The 21,808-nt window shown below is 38.4% G+C and overlaps 1 protein-coding gene across 1 annotated transcript; it reads right to left on the bottom strand.

Annotated features, from left to right (window-relative positions):
• Window positions 1–1,615: 1,615 nt before the first annotated feature.
• Window positions 1,616–20,447, bottom strand: shoc2 (SHOC2 leucine rich repeat scaffold protein). Its single transcript, XM_014984677.2, has 9 exons — window positions 20,339–20,447; window positions 13,273–14,353; window positions 12,167–12,304; window positions 11,899–12,029; window positions 11,527–11,715; window positions 10,102–10,224; window positions 9,556–9,693; window positions 6,445–6,562; window positions 1,616–5,380 (listed from the first exon to the last, which is right to left on the bottom strand). Exons 2-9 carry the CDS (start codon window positions 13,973–13,975, stop codon window positions 5,172–5,174), a joined length of 1,749 nt encoding a protein of 582 aa, XP_014840163.1. The 5' UTR covers window positions 13,976–14,353; window positions 20,339–20,447; the 3' UTR covers window positions 1,616–5,171.
• Window positions 20,448–21,808: the final 1,361 nt, after the last annotated feature.

Raw genomic sequence — 21,808 nt, forward strand, 5'->3', positions numbered from 1 at the left:
CTGTTATTAAGATATCTGCTTCAAGTTTACGGTCACGGCAACTATTTTTTTTTGGGCGCGACGTGACGTCACACACACACACCTGTTCCCACGGAAACGGAGAGGTGTTACGCGCCGACCCCTGCTCACCCCGCTCAGTGCAAGCAGCGATAATTGACATGAAGGCGCTCCGGCTGAAAACACAGCTTTAATGGGGTTATTAGCAATTCAGCCGCCTCTCTGATGAACCGCTCCTGCTGCCATAAACCAGAAAGTATTTCACAAATGTGATAGGGAGGCTTTTAGCTGGAGCGCTGAACGCTCAGGTCGCCCACAACATTAAACACAGAGGCGAGAGAGAGATGAATTCAGGCTGATGTATCCCAGGATGTTTCTCAGTTCTCTGTGTTCAGAAGCCGCTGTGTGACGGGCTGTTTGTGGACAAACACTCGTGTGTCGAGGCGCTGGTTGATGCATGTGGGGACGCACACTAAAGCGCAAGGATACAGTGACACCTGTCGTCTCCAACCAGAGCCGCTGAAGTGCGGCAGCACGCTACCCAGCTCAGTTCCGGGGGAAATAAAGAAACGTTACATGAGAAGGAAGTGAAGGTCGAACAGTTTGGGGGGTTTTCCCCCATTTTTTTGATAAGAACAAGCGGCCCACAAATCAGAAGAAAATATTTAAATGATCTCTCTGTCTGGCAGCGCTTTCTTTTACGAGTTTCGAAAACGCTTCTTGGTGATTCAAATATCGAATGGAAAGGAAACGAGCTGCTATTTATGTCGGAAGAACTGCGCCCTGACAACTTTCAGAGAAATTTTAATTGGCCAGCAGGGGGCGGTGTTCACCTGGAATGTTTCTGATACTCGTCTCTGTCAGTGAACATGTTCTGTTTTTATCATTTCAATCTTCGCAAAGATTGAAATATTTCCAACATTTACTTATTGTAATTTTAATTATCATTACAAATAATGAAAAACTGAAATTTATAATCTCAGAACATTACAATATTAACAGATATTTTACATAGAAATGTCACGTCTTTGGATGTATTGCTGATTTCTTGGTATGCATCGTTGGGGCTCTTTTTGCATGAATCGCTGCATCACTACGGCACGGCATGGAAACCCAAACTGCTTTAGAGCTGTGTCCTCTTGACAACACTCCCTCCAGACTCTGGGACCTTGATTTCCAATAGAAACTCAAACTTTATTTCCATCAAAAAAAAAAAAGAGAAAATTTTGAATCATTGAGCAACAGTGCAGTTCTTTTTTGTTTTGTTTTCTTAGCTCAATGAATTCATTTGTAGTTCAAATGTCGGATTGTCAGTGCATGGTGGTTCTTGATGCGCTGACTCCAGACTCAGTGTAATCTCTTGGAGCTATTTGAATCGATTTTGCTTGACAATCGTCTCAGTGTTGTGGTTCTTCCTACTGCTGGTGTGCCTCTTCCTATCACGCTTTTCCCTTCGACTCAACTTTCTTCAAATATGTTTGGATACAGCACTTTTGAACAACCAGCTTCTTTTGCAAAGCCTTTTTGTGGATGTAAGTGACTGTTGTCTGGACATCTGTCCAATCTGCAGTCTGTTGTTTATTTTTTTTCCACTTTCTAAAATAACACTACATTCAGATTTTTTTTTAGATGTAACTTTAATCACTGCAACTGTATTGGCTTTATAGTGAAAAGCATTATAGTGACGCCCCATAACAAAAAAATAAATAAAAATCTGTTGACAAAAATAGCCTCTCACAAAACAACGATGCAAGTCAGTTTTGGTGGAATTCCCCTTTAATGCCACAGACGCGTGAAACATAAGCTTAATGCACATCCACCTCGGAGCATATTGGCATTATCTTCCAATGCAGTCTTTGTCTTCTTATAAAACTCTTCACATAACAGATTTTGTAATACCGAGTCTACAGATTACTGTACAGAGTAAAAGAAAAACAAAACAAAACAAAAAAATAAGACAGAGGAAAACTAGAATCAAATTTACATTGTAACGACCAGTTGCTTGTCATCAAGTACAGTCAGTGGCCATAGACACGAGAATTAGCCAAACACATAAAAAAAAGACCATTAAGGCTGCTCGTCAATGTAGATTAAGTAGGAAAAGCATTGGCACACAATGCTTCGAGACCCTTTGCGATATACAAAAAGGGAGCATTTGCAGGTAACACCAAATAGCCACTAAAGTTCTCTAAGCAACAAGGGCTGATTGTAACCCGGACGGACCATGTCAGGTGTGTTCCCACATGCTTTGTTGCCTGTACAAAGGAACCAGGCGAGGAATCGCGAAGTTGCACGGTGCAGGAACCAAAAGCAAAGCAGAATGAGCAAAGTGACTGATTCTGTAGGAAAAGGAAAAAACACACTCAACTCATTTTGGACGGACCGGTGAACTACATTCTACCGTCGGACAAAAAAAAAGTCGATCAATCCGACTCCCCTACAGCCGTCCCGGGTCTTCGTACGCCGACGTGTTGCGACATGGCACGGAAAAATAATAATAAAAGAAAGCTGAAAAGATAAAGAGAATGTAAAAACGGGTCACAGCAGTCACGCTGCATACCTAATGCACATCTCACTGTTGAGTACTTGAAGGCATCTCCCCCGCCCCACACACCGCGAAAAGTAAAATACATACAAAGAGAGAAGAAACTCCCGAAAGCTTTTATATAAAACCCAGGAATGCAATGCCTCTGGTGTTGCTGAGCATGAACACAGAAAGCCCTTTTTACAACTGTTCTGTCTTTTTTTTTTTTGTTTTCCCGACAGTCTTGTACTAGAACTGCGTTTGAGCTCAAATATGCACCTTTTTGTTGTGTTGCTTCATGTCCGAACAATTTGATCTGTTTAACCCACCGAGGCCCGACGTAGAAAAAAAAAACACACACACACAAAAAAAAAAAAACAATTCAAAGCGGCCGGTTCCTCGGTATCGGAAGTTTTGTCCCGTCTCCTCCGCCAGCCTGATCCGTGTATGTTTGAGTCAATGAAGAGCAGCAACAGGTTCTGCTGGTAAATTAGAAGCAGCGTCTCGTTGTTTTTCCTTTCCACAGATTTGACGCAACCCCCTGTCGATGAGCTCGAGGAAAGTGGACCCGAACCTTCCAACACGAAAAACCGAATTACGACTCGATGAACCGGGGAGGAAAAACGTATCCAAATAATGACTTTTTGTAGGGATTTTTTTTTTTAATGTACAGTCACTCGGAAAAAAAAAACAAAAAAAAAAAACAAAAAAACTAAATATACATTTATTCGTTTAGAAAAAAAAAACACTTAATCAAAATTTATTTAAAAATTAACAACGCTCCTTTTAACTGCAAGAAGCCATTTTTCAAGCAATGAAGAAAGCAGGATATGGAAGTTTTTAAAAATATTTTTACAGCCCAAGACAAAAGAAAGCTTCTTTAATAAAATCGACAGGATTAAATTTCACCAAAGTTACTTGTAAATTCTGAAACTGCCAAACTCAACATTTATATTCAATTGATACAAATTTACATGATAAACCGTTAAAAAAAGAAGAAGAAAAAAAAGAAGAGAATGCCCTCAAGGTTAGAGAGAGGGTCTTTTTGTGTGCCCGCTTCAATACAAAGGATGCCAATATCTTAAAAAAAAAAATTAAAAAAAAGTGCATGAAAGCAGCAGCATTGCTGGGACAGTGTGGCACAAATGATATATCTTTAAATAATCAGAAATGGATACAAGTCAAGGGAGTACTTTCAGTTGTGTGTTTAAGATTATGACACCCTGTTAAACAAAAAAGAGAAAAGTTTTAGAGAGAGAAAAAAAATAAAGTGTCACGGAGGAATTACCTGTCAATGTTTTATTATCAAATCGTTGTGAAGCTCCGACACTCGCCAAGTTGCTCCAGAAACTCAGAAAATGTGTTTGTAATAACTCTTGATATGTTGGTCGATGATCAACTGGATGACGGCCATTAAGTTCAACACTGGAGATATCAAACAAGTAAACATAAACTAAAAATTTCACCCAAGGCAACAACCAGAAATTGTATAAATGTATAAAACATCTATTATTTATCCCCAACACCTATTTATATTTCATGACCCCTCAACCCCATCCTCCCTCCCAATACCTAGCAGGAGCCGCCTCCCATGCTCCTCATTGGGGTGGGGAGGCAACGAAAAGTCCCAAGATGCCCCCCCATGGCCCCACCCTCTCTGCAGACATGTAGAATTGGCATTTATCATATGTTTACAAAGACTAGCTCAATCCTGAACACCTACTGCTGCTATTTGTTAAAAACGATCTTCATATTTTACAACTGATATTGTTTGCATGACAGAATGATGCAACAGGTACACTTAAAAAAAAAAAAACAATAACCCATAAAGAAAAAAATAATAAAAACAGTAGTAATAAAAAACACTATTGAAATAATTTATGTCTTTGTATGTCATGGAGAATCGTGTTTAGAAATGAACCACCGGATCACTCTAAACATAGGCACAGTTTTTAAAACAAACAGAAAAAAAACATTAGACCTTTGTTCTTTTGGGTCAAGAAACAGTTAACATAAGTTATGACCAGGAAAGATTATGTAAAAAAAAAAAAAAGCAAAAGTGTAAGATGACAGAGTTTAAAATCACAGCAGCAGCAGCAGCAGTAAATGAGAAGTTCCAAAGACTTGCTTTTTGTGTTTTTGCATACAATTGTATCCTTGCTCACATATTAGATGCTGTAATTACTGTAAATACATTGGCAATGGGGATTACGGTTTAAAAAGCTGAAGGACTTGCCTCAGAGCTCACAGTCACTCGATATATTAAACTTTATATACCTTCAGTTTTGGCAAAACATGTTGAGGAGAGGGGGGCATTTTCTCGCTTCATGATTCGGAATGAAAAGTTGAGTGGGTTTTTGGTGGCTGAGGGGAACAGGTGGGGGTCGTAACTGACCGGGACCGACACCGGAGGAACACATAAGTCTCCAAAAGTTTCGCTTCCATTTCTGCCAGAGGACTGAGAACAAAATGCGATGCTTGAGCGCGTCCCTCCCCCGTTGTTAATGTGCGCCCCTCGCTCCCCTCCCTCGCCCCCAACACTGATTGTAGCGAGTTTGTTTTTCTTTACAGTGTATGATACACATAATGGGAGGGCAGGCAGGGGAAAGGGTGCAGAGAAAAGCCGAAGGGTTTTGGAGCTGCTCTTGGCTCAGACCATGGCACGGTATGGTCCCTGCATCTTTAGGAACTGAATGATGAAAGAAGGGCCTCCCGCAACGATCTGGGCCGGCAGGTGGGTGAGGGGACAGTTCTCGATGCTCATGATGGACAGCTTGCTGCAGAGGGCCAGCTCAAACGGGAGGCTGTGCAGGTGGGGGTTGTCGTTGAGGTACAGTTCCTCCAGATTCTCCAGTGTGCCTGGGAGCAAACGAAGGGCAGTGATTATGGGATTTCTGCAGGTTTCATCAACTCAAATGTGAGACTCTAAGACCATTACGAATAAAACCTGTGTCACAACAGAAATGTACAAAAGAAAAATTGCAAATAAATAAGTCGCATGGGTTGGCAACTGAAGCGAGCCAATGACGAAGACGAACATCGTCCAGGCCAACTGGAGACACATAGATGTAAATAAAAAAAGCTACCTGGCAAGAGCATATTAGCAGCTAGTTAGCGGTAGCCACAATTGTCATCTTTAGTGACAGAATGTGCAACTCGTACAATATACTCATACTTCATACAAAATATGAAAATAAAAAGTCCTGCCACAACGAAATTTAAGACTGTATTACTGTAGTCGAGGTCACCTTATTGTTTTTTCAATTACATTAAAGACATTTAAGGCCTTAATTTTAGACTAATGAATTTAAGACTTTTAAAGGGTGTGCAGTCACCCTGAATTATTTAGCAATACAGTTTCTACAGGTTTCACTAACTCAAATTTAAGGCCATTATGAATGATATTTAAGAGTTGTATCCCAACAGAAATGTACTAAAGAAAATCTCCTATGTTACGTAGTAATGCTCAGGTCGTCCAGCCAACCTGAGATCATTTACATTTACCAATGATGGATACAAAAAAGCTAGCTAGCTAGCTAGCAAGGTCTTATTAGCAGCTAGTTAGTGGTATTATTAATCGCCTCGAGTCACAATGTAATGAAGATGTGTATGTGACTCAAACTTTGCTTCATAGAAAAATCCCGCCATAAAAATAAAAAACATAGAACATACGAGATAAAATAGTCCTGCCACGACAAAATTTAAGACTTGTGATTAAAGTATTTAAATTAAGACGCTTTAAGGATGCGCGGGCTTTCCTGTTTAATAACATATTGGATACTTAACTCTAAAACATTCTTCCCGGAAAATTCTGGATCACACTTTGGCCTTATTATCCTAACATTATAAAATTGAACTTGTGGCTAATAGTTTCACAATGTTTTAAGATTTACAACATGTTCGCAGTGATGTTAGACACTGACCAATCTCCTCAGGAAGGTGTTGCAGCAGGTTCTCTCCCAAACCAAGGTGAGTCAGGTTGGTGAGGTGACCGATGCCTCTTGGTAACGTAGTCAGCTGATTATTAGTCAACACCAATTTCTGACAGGAAAAAAAAAAGTTTTTAAAAAGTGATGCAATGTCAGCCCAAGAAACATATCAGAGTGGAAAAATGTACAAATCAATTTTGACCACAGCAGTAAAGTTCGGTACTGACTGAACTTTTATTAAGAGAGAAACTGTCTGTATCAACCAGCTGATTTTCAGATGGATATGGTTGGTGATCAGACGGCTGGAAACTCAAAAATACATCGTCTTTCTATTCGTAAATATATTGTGAGCACTACCAGACTGTGACAACACTCTTCATTATGGAAATTGTAACAGAGTTAAAGCCACTACCATTATTCCCAGAGGGTTATAGTTTAAAAACCATATCATACCAGCCAGAACCAGTGAGTAACCAGTGTTTTCATACCTGCAAGTATCACCAAATCAAATGTAAGTCTTTTTAAGACTTGTAACACAACAGAAACGTTGCGTCGTACAGGTTGGTAACAGAAGTGAGCCATTGGCAAAGACAAACGTCTTTCAGCCATCTTGAAATAATTTACATTTACAATGACATGCGCAAGCAAGCTAGCTAGTAAGGGTTTATTCGCAGCTCTCTAGTGGTAGTCTCAACCTCCTTGAGTCAGAGAACGTTATGCAGACGTCTGAACGCACATTTCCATTCTGTCAGACTTTTGCCTGACAGAAATGTCCCACAAGAAAATTAAACTACATGGAATACACAGGAACACTCCGGCCGCAACAAAATTTAAGACGTGGATAATGTATTTAGAACTGCTTACATTTTAAGGCCTTAATTTTAGATGCATGAATTTTAGACTTTTTTAGGATGTGGACACACAAGCCATTACTTTTTTGAAATAAAACTAATTTCGTCAAACAAATCATTCTTTGCAACTTATTTAGTTGCACGCAACTGCATGAAAAGTTGCAGCTCTTACAAACCTTTAATTCTGAAAACGTTCTTCTTTAATTCACATTTGTACCAAAAGGAAAGCAAAGCAGAGTTCAGATGGCTTCAGCAGTCTGTTCCATCCAAACTTCAAAAGCAGTTAACGGTACACAAACCCCAGAGGTTATGTTTTATTGTGCATCTTTGAACACAAATGCTGCGTAGCTTTCTAACATTACCTGTTCACATCTAGGCCTGTCGCGATAAACAATAAATCAATTAATCGCACGATAAATTAACCCTATCGACCTCATTTTAATTATCGGCTTTATCGTTTCTTCCTGCCTTTTTTCTTTCTGTTGCCGACACTGAATGAAAAAAGGCTCAGCTCCGGTGCTCTCCACTGACCCTCCCTTCCTCATTTCCTTAGTGTAATGTCCAGCTCACACTACACGAGTTGTTGGCCGACTGTCGGCCCATTTTCAAAACCTGAGAGACACATTAGCCGACGGAAATCCTAGGTATAACGGTTCAATCGGGTTCGTCGTGCCGTGTGTTGTCCAGCCACCTAGGCACAAAATAATGGCTATAAGTCCAGTTAACTAATTTTAAAACGAGGCGTTCATCAATGCTTTACTAGAATCTACCTGCAATGCATGTGGCTAGAGTCAGCGTAAAGTTCTGACTGAATGAAAATTATAACCTATTTACATCACGTTAACGAAGAACAGCTGAAAAGTTACCGGGTTTATCAACTGCGGTAGCAATTTGACTCCAACCTCCTCCCCTTGTCATTTCTATATTCTTTGCACGAAATGTTGAATAAACATTAATGTTGTTTCCACATGTCATCTCCGATGTCCAGACATCGGGTTGCGCTGTGTCAGCTGTTTGGGATTCCCCTCCTTAATTTCCCCTCAGAAATCACGGAGGAGAGTCCGCGCTTTCTGATTGGCTACCTGTCACATTCAACAGGATAAGGTGGTGCTCCCAGTCGGGGAAAAACCCAGATTTAGATTGGAGCGGCCACAACGATCTAAATGATCGGTTACGAAATCACCAGAGACAATCTTATATCGGCCAACGATCTAAGATTGTGATAAGGACAAAATAGGGGCAAAAAATCGTGTAGTATGATCTACTGCATTAGGTAGTCGGATGTGCCCGTCTTCTCTATTTAAATCTAGTGATTACTAAAGGGCAATATAGACTTCATAAAATGCACTCTTTTGGTTGAATGCAGTATTTATTTCCACTTTGGCTTTATGTTGTTTAGTTTTTATTCAAGTACGTTTTTTGTTAATGGAGACTGAGAATCCATTTTATTTTTGGTTGTTTTGTTTATTTAGTTTATCAGTTCCAGTGTTATGTGTTCTTTTGAAAATAAAGTGCATCTATCTATGGCAGGAAATCGCATGCATTATTAGCCATTTCCATTAAATCAGTGTCAAAAGGTCTTGAAACAATATTATCATTTATCACAATAATTTTTTAGACAATTAATCGTTCAGCAAAATTTGTTATCGTGACAGGTATATTCATATCCCTTAAAATGATTTTGATTGATGTGCTTACTCAATACCTTCACAGTCAGCAATATGCAAACGTCTTTACTTGATTTGTCTCTATTGTTAGCTGACCAGATTGATGTATTTGAAACACCACAAAGCACATTGAGAGGCCTGTCTTTAACGTCGCAGTCACAAAGAAAATTACAAACTATCTATATTAAAACGTGACTTGTGGAAGAGTTTAAACTGGAAAATGACTGAAACCAGACAGAAATGCCCTTCCAATGCATCTGTCGTGCAGTGTAGTCCAAACTGCTCCACATTTATTCTGGATCATGGCAACCAGCCTACACATACAGGCAGAGTCATGCAATTCTACCTTCAGTGAAAAGCACAAGCAGCGCTGCAGCAGATGGTGTGACCCCCACAGAGCTCTAAACTCAACACGCCAGCACCTTCAAAAACTGAGTGTTTTCAAGACACATCAAGTATTGATAGTCAACAATGTGCTGATTTGAATTGCTTTGTATTTAGTAGTGCTTACTTAGGAAGTAAGCCAAAAACTTACTGCAAAGAAAATGAAAAGAGGGTGAAAAAAAAGGTAAATCTGGAAAAGTTACCTGTAAATCTTTAAGGTAAGCGATTTCATGTGGTAGACACTCTAGCTTGTTTTCCTCCAAGTCAAGTTCTCGTAACTTTCTCAAACTTCCAATACCGTGTGGTAGCTTCTTCAGAAGATTATTGGAAAGTATTAATACCTGGAAGACAAGGAAGGAAATTCAAATGGAAGTGAGGTGACAGTCTGGAATTCATTTCTATGATTATTACAAATGACTGTTAATCAAGAACGTTTTGAGGATAACTACAAATGCACACAACACATTTTGTTTGCATTTACTCTTCTTTCACATTACTTTCCTGCACCATTTTGTTAAATCACATAAAATCCATTGAAATCTGTGGTTGCAACATGAGAAATTAAGAAAATGTTCAAGAGGTGTGAATACCTTTGCCTGCGACTCTACATGACATTCTCTCCAGTTTTTTTTAATCTAAGCATCCTGTTGGAACCCAATGTTTACATGCATATTTATGACTGATGCACCTGTTTTTTATAGGCTGCATAATCTAAAGCCTACAGGACAAGTTTGAAGTTTCAGACGCACCTCTAGAGACATAAGCCCACAGATGTCTTCTGGGATTTTATTCAGCTGATTAGTGGCCAGGTTAAGTTCAACCATGCTAGTCCATGTACCGAAATCCAACGGCAGCGCCGTTAGCTGGTTGTCCTGAGGGAGGAAAAGACATTTTGTTTATCACCCATATGAAATGCAAAAGAACAGCAGGGAAGAAGATGTGCAGACTCAAATAGTTTAGCTGCTACCTGCAGCTAAAAGGAAATGCTTTCAAGTGAAATATTTTTACAAAAATAAAACCACACGCAAAACATGTTAGTGTAATTTTCATACAATCTTCATTTTTATAGGTTAAAAAATGTTTTTTCTTCTTATAACGATCAAACAACTGTTAAATAAGTGTTTTTCACCAAAATGCAAAAACTGTCAACCTTGAATTTTATCAAAGTTTTTGAAGAATTATCTAAGAAGCTAATATAATTTACTTTGTTTAAAAGAGAAAAAGAAGTTGAACATGTCAAGAATATTAATTATTTTTATCAATTTTGAGGGGAATAGTACATCAAAGTAGGGCGCAATATTGCAGATATTTTCTATCTCTGTGTATTTAGTCAATCTAAAAGGCTAAATTTAGAGCTAGATGATGGATATGGAAGCTCAATACTGCTGCTCTGAATTGAGCGTTTAGCAATCAGTAAATAACTGTACTGCACACACCAATATTAGGGTGCAACACTGCCCCCTAGTGTTTTGGAAAATGAAAAGAGGAGCTGCAATTACTGGATAAAGATGCAATATTCTCTATCAAAAAACTACATCAAAGTCTACTTTTATGTATTTATTTTATTAGTTTTCAGGCAATACTGGTAAAATAAAAGACAATATAAGTAGTCCAGTTATGAAAATGTAAATTTGAAATGAACAAATTGTAAACTACTAGTGTCAAAACAAGAAATATTGATTCAACATTATGAAATACTTCAGGTTTAGCGTCCGGTTGTAGTTAAAGGCTCTGAATGATGGAGACGTTTTTAATCAGATAAGAGGAAATTAAAATACACATTCAATTCTACGATTTTTACAAACTTCAATGTTGAAAAGCAAGAAAATTGAAGCTTAAAAAAAATGCAGTAATCCTGTTAATATAATTTAGGAGAACAATTAGCAGTCAGGTGCTGCTAACAGAATACACTCTAGTAAATGTAATAAAGTATAAAAGCAGGAGTTTTAGAGGTCAGTTTTACTAAGTTCTACTGTGTGGAACCACAGAATTAATGTGTCTTTTTCTTGTAATCACTATAAGTAATAATGGTCATTCCCATTACCAAGAATGAGATATAAACATTGGAGAAAGTCTGTTACAAACTAATACCGTGACATCATTGACATTGTGTGTGTGTGTTTTTTTTTAAAAGTAAATCTCACAATTAAAGTTGCGCAGAAAGACACAGATACCTTCATGTTAAGCTTGCTCAACACTTTGGCCCTGGAGAAGATACCGAATGGGATCTTGTTGATACGGTTGTGCTCCATGTTCAGGGTGTAGATGGTGGAGAACTGGGAGGGTCCGCCCACAGGGTACGACTGGAAGCAGTTCCTCGCAAGTGTGAGACTCGTCAAATTTAGCAAACTCGACAGCAGGCCCTGCCATACAAGAACAAAGAAAAATTAGATGACGCAGCAGTAAAACTCAAAAAGCTGATGAAGACACATAAGCAGCAGAGTAACTAAGGCAGTAATATATATCCATACATAGACATTTTCTTAGCACATTTGGAGCGACACTTTCATATTCATTGTAGGGGTACAAACCTCTACCCGTCTTACCTCTGGCAATACTGAAATGTTGTTGTTTTCGAGGTTAAGCTCCTCCAGCTCTCGACATTTGGCTAACGACTTAGGGATTGCTGATAATCGGTTATATCGCAGTCCTAAACGATTTATGCTTGCCAAATTGCCTGAAAAATCCAACAAACGCTTTATTAAGACTTGTACTTGTTAAAAAAAAATTAAAAAAACAAAACAGTACACAGAATAAATTATATCTTGCATTGAATAAAGGCCTAAAATGTACCCAAGTGCCACACTTAATTACCTATAGTCTCTGGGAGGTCCAAGAGCTCGTTGTGCTGCAGGTCAAGGTTGGTTATTTGTGTGCAATTTCCAATCTCCTTTGGTAGATGTTCCAACTGATTATGGGCAACATCCAGAGTAATGAGGTTGCAGAGCTCCCCTGCAGAAAAATCCACAAGCAATTCAGACTGGGAGGTCGAATCAGACACTGCCAACAATACGACGGCAAAAATCGCAATTACACAACAGTGTTATGGATGAGGTTAATTACGAGAAGACATAATGTTACGAGAATAAATTTGCACAACAGTAAATCTAAATGTTGTGACAATATAGTCATAATAATACAAGAATAAGGTCATAATATTACAAGGATTCTAAGTCATAATAATATGACAAAAAGTCATAATGTTTTGAGAAAAAAGTCGCAATACGAGAAAAAAAGAATCATGTGACAATAAAGTTGAAATAATGAGATTAAAAAGTTGTAATATTAGTAGAAGGAAGTAGTCATTTCATAACTCCTGCAGGAAAAATAATTCTTAAAAAATTAAAATGAGTAATGTTGAGCATCTTGTGACATTGGTTTCATAAACAGAACATTATTAATCTTTTAACACATCAGCAGGAAATGACAATCGGTAGCAGGACTTTGAAACGATTGTGCAAACTAGGAATCGTAGAATAGATGACTTTGTGGACAATTCTATTGAAGCTTTTCTCTCTTTAAGAACCTTTTTCTCATAATTGTACGACTTTCTTCCGGTAATATTGCATCTTTGTTGCTAATATAATGACTACTTGTCGTAAAATTGAGTTTATTCTGTATTATTATGACTTAGGCTGGCCCTAATACACCATCATACAATTATGTTATCCAGATGCACAGGATAAAAACAACAACAAAAAACACTGCTGCATAATACAGCCAGAAAGATTTAGGTAAAATTCACGATAAAAACATTTTCATTTCATAATTCAACACTTTACTTCACTCAAATTGACAGATTGTGGTTCCTTTAAAAAAAATGAAGTCAAAATCTATGGCACACATTTCTACATAGTTTAAAGAGTCTGAAATCCAGAGGTTTTTTTCCCCCCCTGTCCTTTCCCATCGGTCACACCTACCTATTTCTGCTGGTAGCTGTTTAATCTTGTTCTCCCGGATGCTCAGCATGGTGAGCTTGGACAGGTTGCGGATGTCCTTCTCCACCGTGGTGATGCGGTTGAAGCGCAGGTACAGCGTGGTCAGAGACGTCAGCCGGTAGACGACGGGCGGTATCTCTCGGAGTTTGTTGTGCCGGAGGTCGAGCATCCGGAGCATCTTCAGCGAGTCCAGGGAGTCGGGCAGACTGGTCAGGGAGTTCTCACTGAGGGCTAGAGTGACCAGCTCCGACAGACAGCCCAGCTCCGCCGGTAGGCTCTGCAGCTTGTTGCTGTATAAATAGAGTTCTGTCAACTGAGTCAACTCCTTAATAGCGGTGGGCAGCATGTGAATGGACCGCTTGGACAGGTCCAGCCTCGTAGAGTTCTCCTCCCGACATTTATTGAGCTCCTTGATGACCTCCGCATTGCTGGATTTCTTGCGTGTACCTGGTGCTGGGTTTGGCCGCTTTATCGTATTGTCAACGGAGAAGGCAACACCCGGCGTCGAGCTGCTCGTGTCCTTCTTTCCTTCTTTGGCATCTTTCCCTTTGGTCTTTGTTTCTTTGCCACCATCTTTGACTAAGCTGGATAAAGTCTTGGCCTCTTTTTCCCTTTCTTTACCCACCGGACCGCTTTTGGGGTCCTTTTCTTTTGAATCTTTGTCTTTGCCTAAAGTACTACTCATGTTGACGCTATCAGCACCCCAGCAGAGATGTGCATGGGACTCTATCTCTTGCTAGGTTACTTATTAAGAAACAAAGGAACGCACACAGTCAAGGTAGCTCTCGAAATAAACATCCCCAGGCAGCCCGACGCATTTATAATTACCCTCGGAATAACGGCATCCAGACCCAAAGTTTTATTTTATTTTATTTTTTTCTGTCTTTTAGATGCTCCTTTGCTAAAGTGGAATGGGAGAAATTATCCTGCAAAGCAAGTGACCTGTGGCATCCACGGGACACATGCTTGAGTCTTTAAACCGCACACAATCCCAGGTTCCTCAGTTTGAAGTTGCTTCAGGTTGCAGGACGCACCGACGATTGTTTAATCCCTCCGAAAAACACTGTTGGAGAAAAACATACACTGTGTTACTGCAATGCTGTTTTATAAACATCACTAACGTGTCAGTTTCAACACAAATGTCTCTGTGTCTGATTGCTTATCCCTAAGCTTTCTGGTAGATTTTACAGAAGCAAACCACTGCCTAAAATATGACCAGCTTCAACTGAACCTCCAGCTGATATTAGTTACCAGTTAAATATTCATCAAAAGATCTGCTGCTGACAACAATCAGCCCTACTTTGGGTTGTCTTATAAAAAACAACACTCACTGCACTAACAACACCCTTCAGTATGGCTGTCGTTACTGAGTGAAGTAAAAAATAAAATAAAATTACAAAAATAATGTCATAATATTGGGAAAAAAAACTTTTAATGAGAATAAAGCCATATGACAATACGTTAAAATAATACGAGTCATCATAAAATGAAAATAAACTCATAAAATTAAGAGAATAAAGTTGTAATAGTATGCGAAAAAGTCAGAACGTTAAAACAAAGTCATACGACAGCAAGTCAAAATAATACTAGAATAGTCATAATAATACGACAATAAATTCATATTACGATACATAATACAAGAAAAAGTCATTATCAGACCATTATATTACCAGAATAATAAAGTAATTTTATGACAACTCTTACACACAAAAAAAATTTTATACACTCAAATGAGCAATATTGAGCATCTTGTGAAGTTATACTTTGGTGCTGGTTTTAAATAGAACAAACTTAGTATTTGAAAACATCAGTATCAAATTATTATCAGTAGCAGGACTTTGAAACAATTGCACAAACCACTGTGTCCATTAGGAAGAAGGAATGACAAACTAGACGACACAATCATTAAAAATACCTTTTTCTAGTACAACTTTCTTCTGGTAAGATTGTGTCTTTATTCGGTTAATATTACGAGTCCAGTCCAAATACTCCTAGTACCTGGCCCGTTAAAGGTGTCTTTGTGGTCTCGTTTAAACGTGGAACTTTTCCACAATCAACATCTGAAAATGCCAGCAGTTTCCAGCAGTCTTGTGTAAATGTATCCTGAAACTGCCCAACATATTTGGTAAACCTTTTGAAATGTAAATGGTGAGGGTTGGTCAGCGAGATTCCAGCTCCCTTAGAAAATTAGACGGGTGGAAAATGTCAGAAAATAAACTGTGGTAGTATGGGGTGCAAAATGATGTCACAAAACGAAAAGCAACAACGCAAGCAGCTAAAACTGAAGATGATCACCAAACAGAAACAATCTCTTCAATTTTGTAGTCAACAGGATTTCTGTCTGTTTTATCTGCTGTGAGTAGCAAGGGTTTCCATGTGAGGAAGCAATTATGCTTTACTCCCTTTTAAATCCACAATACAATTAATTTTGTCATATATTCAACAAAATCCTGATAATACATCACCCACAATATAAAACTTCACTGAAAATGAATCTCCAGATCACTTAAGTTACATTAAATAGAACAAAAAAAATTATTTTGGTTTTGTTTTAAATATGCAGATAAAAGACAAATTAAGACCTCTTTGGTTCTGGCCAAGAAAAACCAGCTTATTTCCAATCAACCAACCAATTTCACCAGGATTCTCTCTAAAGTGAGACAGAACGCATCCTTTTAGACATCTACATTACAAAAAACAAACAAACAAAAAAACAGTTTCTCTCTTCTGCTCTGTCTCTGTTTAGTCTCTCCTTTAGTCTGCTGCACCTTGATGGCTGAGTAAAGCTCTCCAGCACCAGAACCACCTAAGGTGTTGCAAAAAAAAATAAAATAAACAAGAGAGAGAAACAGGTTTGGCCCATGATCTGAGCTAAGAGAAAAGGTTGAGACTGCTGAGAGTAATCTTTAGAAGAGGCCTTCAAAGCACAAAGTCCACACCACACTAGGTCATATGACCTTTTGGGTGAAAGAAATATTCTGTCGATAGATGTACCCCTTACATGGCAATACACAATACAGTGTATCCTGCAAAAACAATAAATTAAAAAAAGGTCCATTGCTTTTGTTTTTTTCTTGTCATAAATAAACTCGGTGAACTCGAGAGTTGGCTGTTGGAAACATACCTGCGTGCGAAGTTATTAGTAACTTTAAGTGAGAATAACCAGGCCAGACCAAACGCTGCAACCATATAAACGTAGCTGTGCAAGCCACTTCCTTTTATGGTTGGAGTCTTGGTCTGTCTGTCCTTTTTCTTTAAACTTGTGGACTACTGTTTTGTCCAAGTAGCTAGTAAATGTCCTAAAAAGAAGATGATACGTTAAAGCCAAAGGGCACAGCAGGAACGTCTCAATAATGTCTGGTACAGATATTCAACAGCGAAATGTTAACGGGTGGAAACTTTTTTTTTTTTTATCAATACAGCACAAATTCTTTTAATTGAATATGGAAAAAATAACAACAACAACAAAATCTAGAAACCAATCTAAAATAAACATACAGGGATATTTTATGATTTCTGAAATGGGGTTCTGTTAAAAGGCTATAATTTTCTATGAATCCAAATTCATTTGACCTGAAACCAAACATTAGTCCCCACAGACGCCATGACCAGAGCGGACTCCTTTAGTCAGCCACAGCGGCCACAGTAATCCCAAAAATGCCAGTTTGGTAAAAAGCTGTTTCAGGTCATCACATTTGTGTCGGGCAAGTGAGGCATCGGTCTGCGCAGCAATAATGATCTTCCTGTGTCAAACGAGGAGAATGGAACAAGTAGAAGCATTTCTGGCCAGAGAAACAGTATGATGACAGTTTCAGTAAATGCTATTGGATTTTGTTTTTTTCCATAAGGCATTTACTCTGACCCGAAACACTCTACATGTTCTGCTCAGTGTTTGTTTCAGGTAGGACTCACACGATTGATCAAATTAATCGTGATTAGTTGATTACTGAAAAGATTAATTGAATTAATTGTGATTAATTGGTCACTGAAATAATTGTTAGCTAATTTAGTAATTTAATAGTCGTTAACTGGAGTGCAAAGATACAAAAAGTGGCCATTTGCTAAAAGAACAACACAGTCCGAGCAGTAATTAAGCCAAACTTCTTCAATATACATTTTGCGTTTATTATGAAAACCCCATCCTTGTCTGTAAATCTGTTCAACTCAGAACTCCTCAAGTAGCATTTTTAGCTTCACTTGGTTCAAGTTCTATAAAGAACTAAACTATTAAACACCTTTTGCTAGCAATCTATTAATCCAAAAACTAATCGGCAGATCACCGATTAGACAGTATTTTCTAGCTGCAAATGCATCCTGTGCTACAAATTATCAAGTGTGCACTAAAGGGATGCTGTTCCTGCATTTTAGGTAATAAAATATTTTCTTGTCCAAATTAATTGAATTATTTGCTTATTCGCATCTTTAAATGTATTTCTAAATCAAAGATTAATTGAGATTAAATGAAAAATTAGCAGAAGGTGCCAATTTTTGTATCCGATCGTCACAGTAAATGATAAAATATTTCATTAAAAATAATCATTAGCTACAGCCCTAGTTTTATATAGAAAGATTACCTGTTTTCTGTGTTAGGAACTATCCAACACAATCACAACATTGTAAAGGTTCTTTAAAAGAAGCATTTTGGAAATGTTACCATCTAAAGAACTACAAGAATTTTTTTAAGATGGCTAAAGTCAATGTTGGGATGGCAACTCTCAAACTTGCCATAAGTTCCAACATCTATCCTCTTATGTTGGACCTTTAATAACAGATTTTGGATGTTTGAAAAGCTACCAAACCTGTTCAAGGGAGTACTTTTCCACAACAGGTCAAGAAAATCTTTTAAGTGTACTGAGGATAACCTCACATCAGCTTACTGCTGCTAAGCAAACATGGCCCAAATAGTGTTGACATTGCTTTAGCGCCACCCCTAAGCATGAGTTTAGCGATTTAGCCATCAAATCTGAACAACAACATGACCCATGAAGAGGGCAAGGGATAGTAACACCAAAAAAAATGAATGTACAACTTTGCTATGCTGAGTAGAAATGAGTTGCACAAAGAATTACAGAGACGTACAGATCAGACTTCTGCCTGGCCAATACCAATTTCTGATTTCCTATGATAATTTTCAGCAGATTCTGTGACAATGGTAGATTTGAATTACATTTAAAAAAAATTAAGAAATTACAGGATTCTACTAAAATATGTTTGAAAGCAAATGTCCTTAAATATTTTTAAATTAACTTGCTAGTTGACAGGAGGATGGTGAAATCCCCTAGTTTATATCAAGTAGGATAATGGACTCAATTTTTTTTGTTAGCATATGACCTTCCGTTAACCAATCAGAACTGATCTGTAGCTAATTGATTGATCAATTATGTTTCCTTTAATCACAAAAGGGAAAAACAGAATAGTATGGGTGGATCAGTAACTATGTATGTTTTTTTTGGCCAGAGATATTGAATGATGCCTTATGAACATTTAAATAATCCAGCAGTGACAAGACTTGCAGGCACTTATTTCTCATTATATGTAGGGAAAACCACTTAGTCGATGTAGATATCAGGCTTGGAGTCAAATACAGCTTTTCAAAGAAAAAAGGCTAATGTGCGTCCATCAACACTACCACAGAACCACCATAAAGGGCTACTTTGACTTCCCCACACACACTAATGAAGTTTCCATTAAGGATATCTTGGGCCCATCAGCTAATGTCAGTGCATTTAGAGAGAATTCAAACTCTGCTGGTATCCGTTTTACTGTCTTTGTGATCAGACGAGATGCGCACCAAAACAACATAAAAATGAAACAACGTAAACCTGGATTTACATTAAACATGCCATGCAGACAATCTTGAGTGCGGCTATGTGTTACTGGATCTGGAGGTATGAAACCCCGAAATCCAACAGCACCCGCTGTCCATGACTGTCACAATCATACCAGAAATAATCAGGCCCCAGGAGAAAATAAGGAAAACAGAGGTGATGTGGCATCCGTTTCTATGAGCAACTCTTGGAAAAAGATTACCGACAAATCGGTAGCTACCAGGTCGAGAAGTCAAGTCGCCTTTAGAGATTAAATCATTTACCCAACAGGACAGCGAGGTAAAGATACTAGAGTTGGCTGTGGGCTCACGAAAACAAGAGTAATAATTCGCTAAGAGCTATAATAATGCTACACGTTACGCTGTAATTCACCACACTCACTTAGCTGTGTTGTCAAACATACCATCTCATGAACAGACACGGGGAATCAACCATGATACATAGAAAACGACGAAAAAGAAATTAAATAAATGAGAAAAACTGCTATTACCAAACCCACTGACAACACGGCAGGAAATAACAACAACTGAGCTAAACGTCAACGGCAAAGCAAACGTCAGTTCTGCCAAACCGCTAACCGTTAGCTGGCGTTAGCTAGCGAGCAATTTAGCCCAACCCGCCAGCTGTATTTCAACGACAACCTTCCTACACAGACGAACAGTAGAATCACACTCAGTGACAATATTACTCAAAAATACACATATATACAAGTTACAACGAGTCTGAAACGTTAACCCTACACACTAAGTGGTTAGCCTGCTCTCGAGCTAAGCGGTTATTTAGCGTAGGCCCGAGCGGAGCGGCTGTCGGGCGCAGAGCGAGTTCGCCCGAGAGGGGAAATCTCTGCTACCGCCAGCTGTGAGCGCAGACAGCGGACACCCAAGTCGTAGAGCATCCGGTGGTAGTAGCAGAGACACCGAATCCTAGCCCTCACCTATATGGCTATATGCGAACTAGCATCAACACTGTATTCGAGCACCGATTCCTTGAAGAAAATAAGTAGGAAGAAAAGAAAAAAAAAGAAAACACTCTGAAAAAACAGCGGCCATTCCGAAGCTGAACAAAAGAGTGCGCTCGTATTCGCCACCAAAAAAAATGACACATTAGCGCTAAACAGAGTTTCGTAAAAGGAAGGCGAGATTAGCACCTAACGAGAGTGGCCAAACTGAGCTGGAGGGATGAAAACGTTTATTGTTATTGTGGTAAAATAAGTGGTTTACCTTCAGAGGTGTGACTCCGCCATCCTAGCTGCTTCCTCCTCTTTTCCTACACTGCTGCTCAGCTCCCCTCCCTCCTCCCCCGATCACAGAACTGCGTCATCCTTACGCCGAACCAATGTTATCACGAGACCTTCAAATGCACCCAAATATTCAGCTTTTTAAAATAAAATACAGTTCTTATAACATTAATCAACATGGTTGTAAGAATGATGAGAATAAAAAGACTTGTGAAAAATTATATTACTGAACATAATGTTGACTTAATGTGTAACAATAAGGAAAAGTTGCATTAGACTGTGGCAACTAATATGCTTACCACGCACAGGGTTTCCCCCAGAAAACTTGCTACGCCCGGTGCTTGGGGTGCTATGGCTGTCATCCAGCCGCCAGTCGAAAAATATTTAAAGTTGACAGGAAATTTGAAAATATAGTTGTGCATTATTGGAAGACTGGAAGATTAATGCATAAACACCAACTATAAAGGGAAAAAAAAAAACAAAGGCAACAATAAAAAAAAAATAAGATAAATTAACAATGCCAACCCTGGGGGCCCGCCAGGCTTATAATACACTAAGGGAAACCCTAATGCAATATCTAAGAAATCTGAATCACTGTATCCAAATGAACATGTTTTCACGATCATGAGTGAAGTTGTATTTTATAAGATTTAATTTATTATTGAAAAACCTCAGAGCTCTTGGTGAAATTAAAATATGACTGAATATTTAAGAAAACAAAATTGAGGGTTTTTTTTCTTCAAGAAAATATATTTATGCGCATAATTTTTGGTGAACTATCAGTGTGTGGAATTATTGCACACCTACATTTTACCATCTCATGTGCTTGTTATCTCTCAAAGTGAGAATAACAAATGAACACCATAAAATTGATGCATAAACATTTCTGACAAGGAAAGTGACCTATATAGGCATCCTTTTTTTCCAATAAGCTCCCTTAAGCCTCCCAGACAGTGTCTAAGGAGATTCCTTTCTTAAATCTGTTTAAGAAGGAACCAAAAGTCCTTATAGGGTATAGGCCATTGTTTCATCTTTCACACCACTAGTTAGCCATGCACTGTAATACTTCATATATGTAGTGGAGCATTGCCTTGTATATTAAAAGATACAGACATCACATTTTCATCAACAAGCATGTCTGCTCCACAGGACAATTGTTTCCTGGTAGTCTTATGTTTGACTTCTCCAAGTTAACTTGCATCTTTCAACACATTTTCAGCAATTCTGTTGATTTATTTCTTTTTCTTTTTTGCAGCAAAGCATTTGCTGCTTCTGTGACATTTGCCAAACAACAACAATTCAGACCAAGGATGAAAATAAAGTAGCTGCTCCTACGCATTGAAAAAAATTCAATTGAGGTTGTTCCAAGATCAATCAAGATCCCTCCTGGATGCTGGAAATAAATAAATTGGAAATTAATTAGTTAATTAATTGAATAATTATCTTTTTAATT

Source organism: Poecilia mexicana, unplaced genomic scaffold (assembly GCF_051168715.1).
Source record: "Poecilia mexicana isolate PSO_F unplaced genomic scaffold, ASM5116871v1 scaffold_2, whole genome shotgun sequence".
NCBI classification, from domain to species: domain Eukaryota; kingdom Metazoa; phylum Chordata; class Actinopteri; order Cyprinodontiformes; family Poeciliidae; genus Poecilia; species Poecilia mexicana.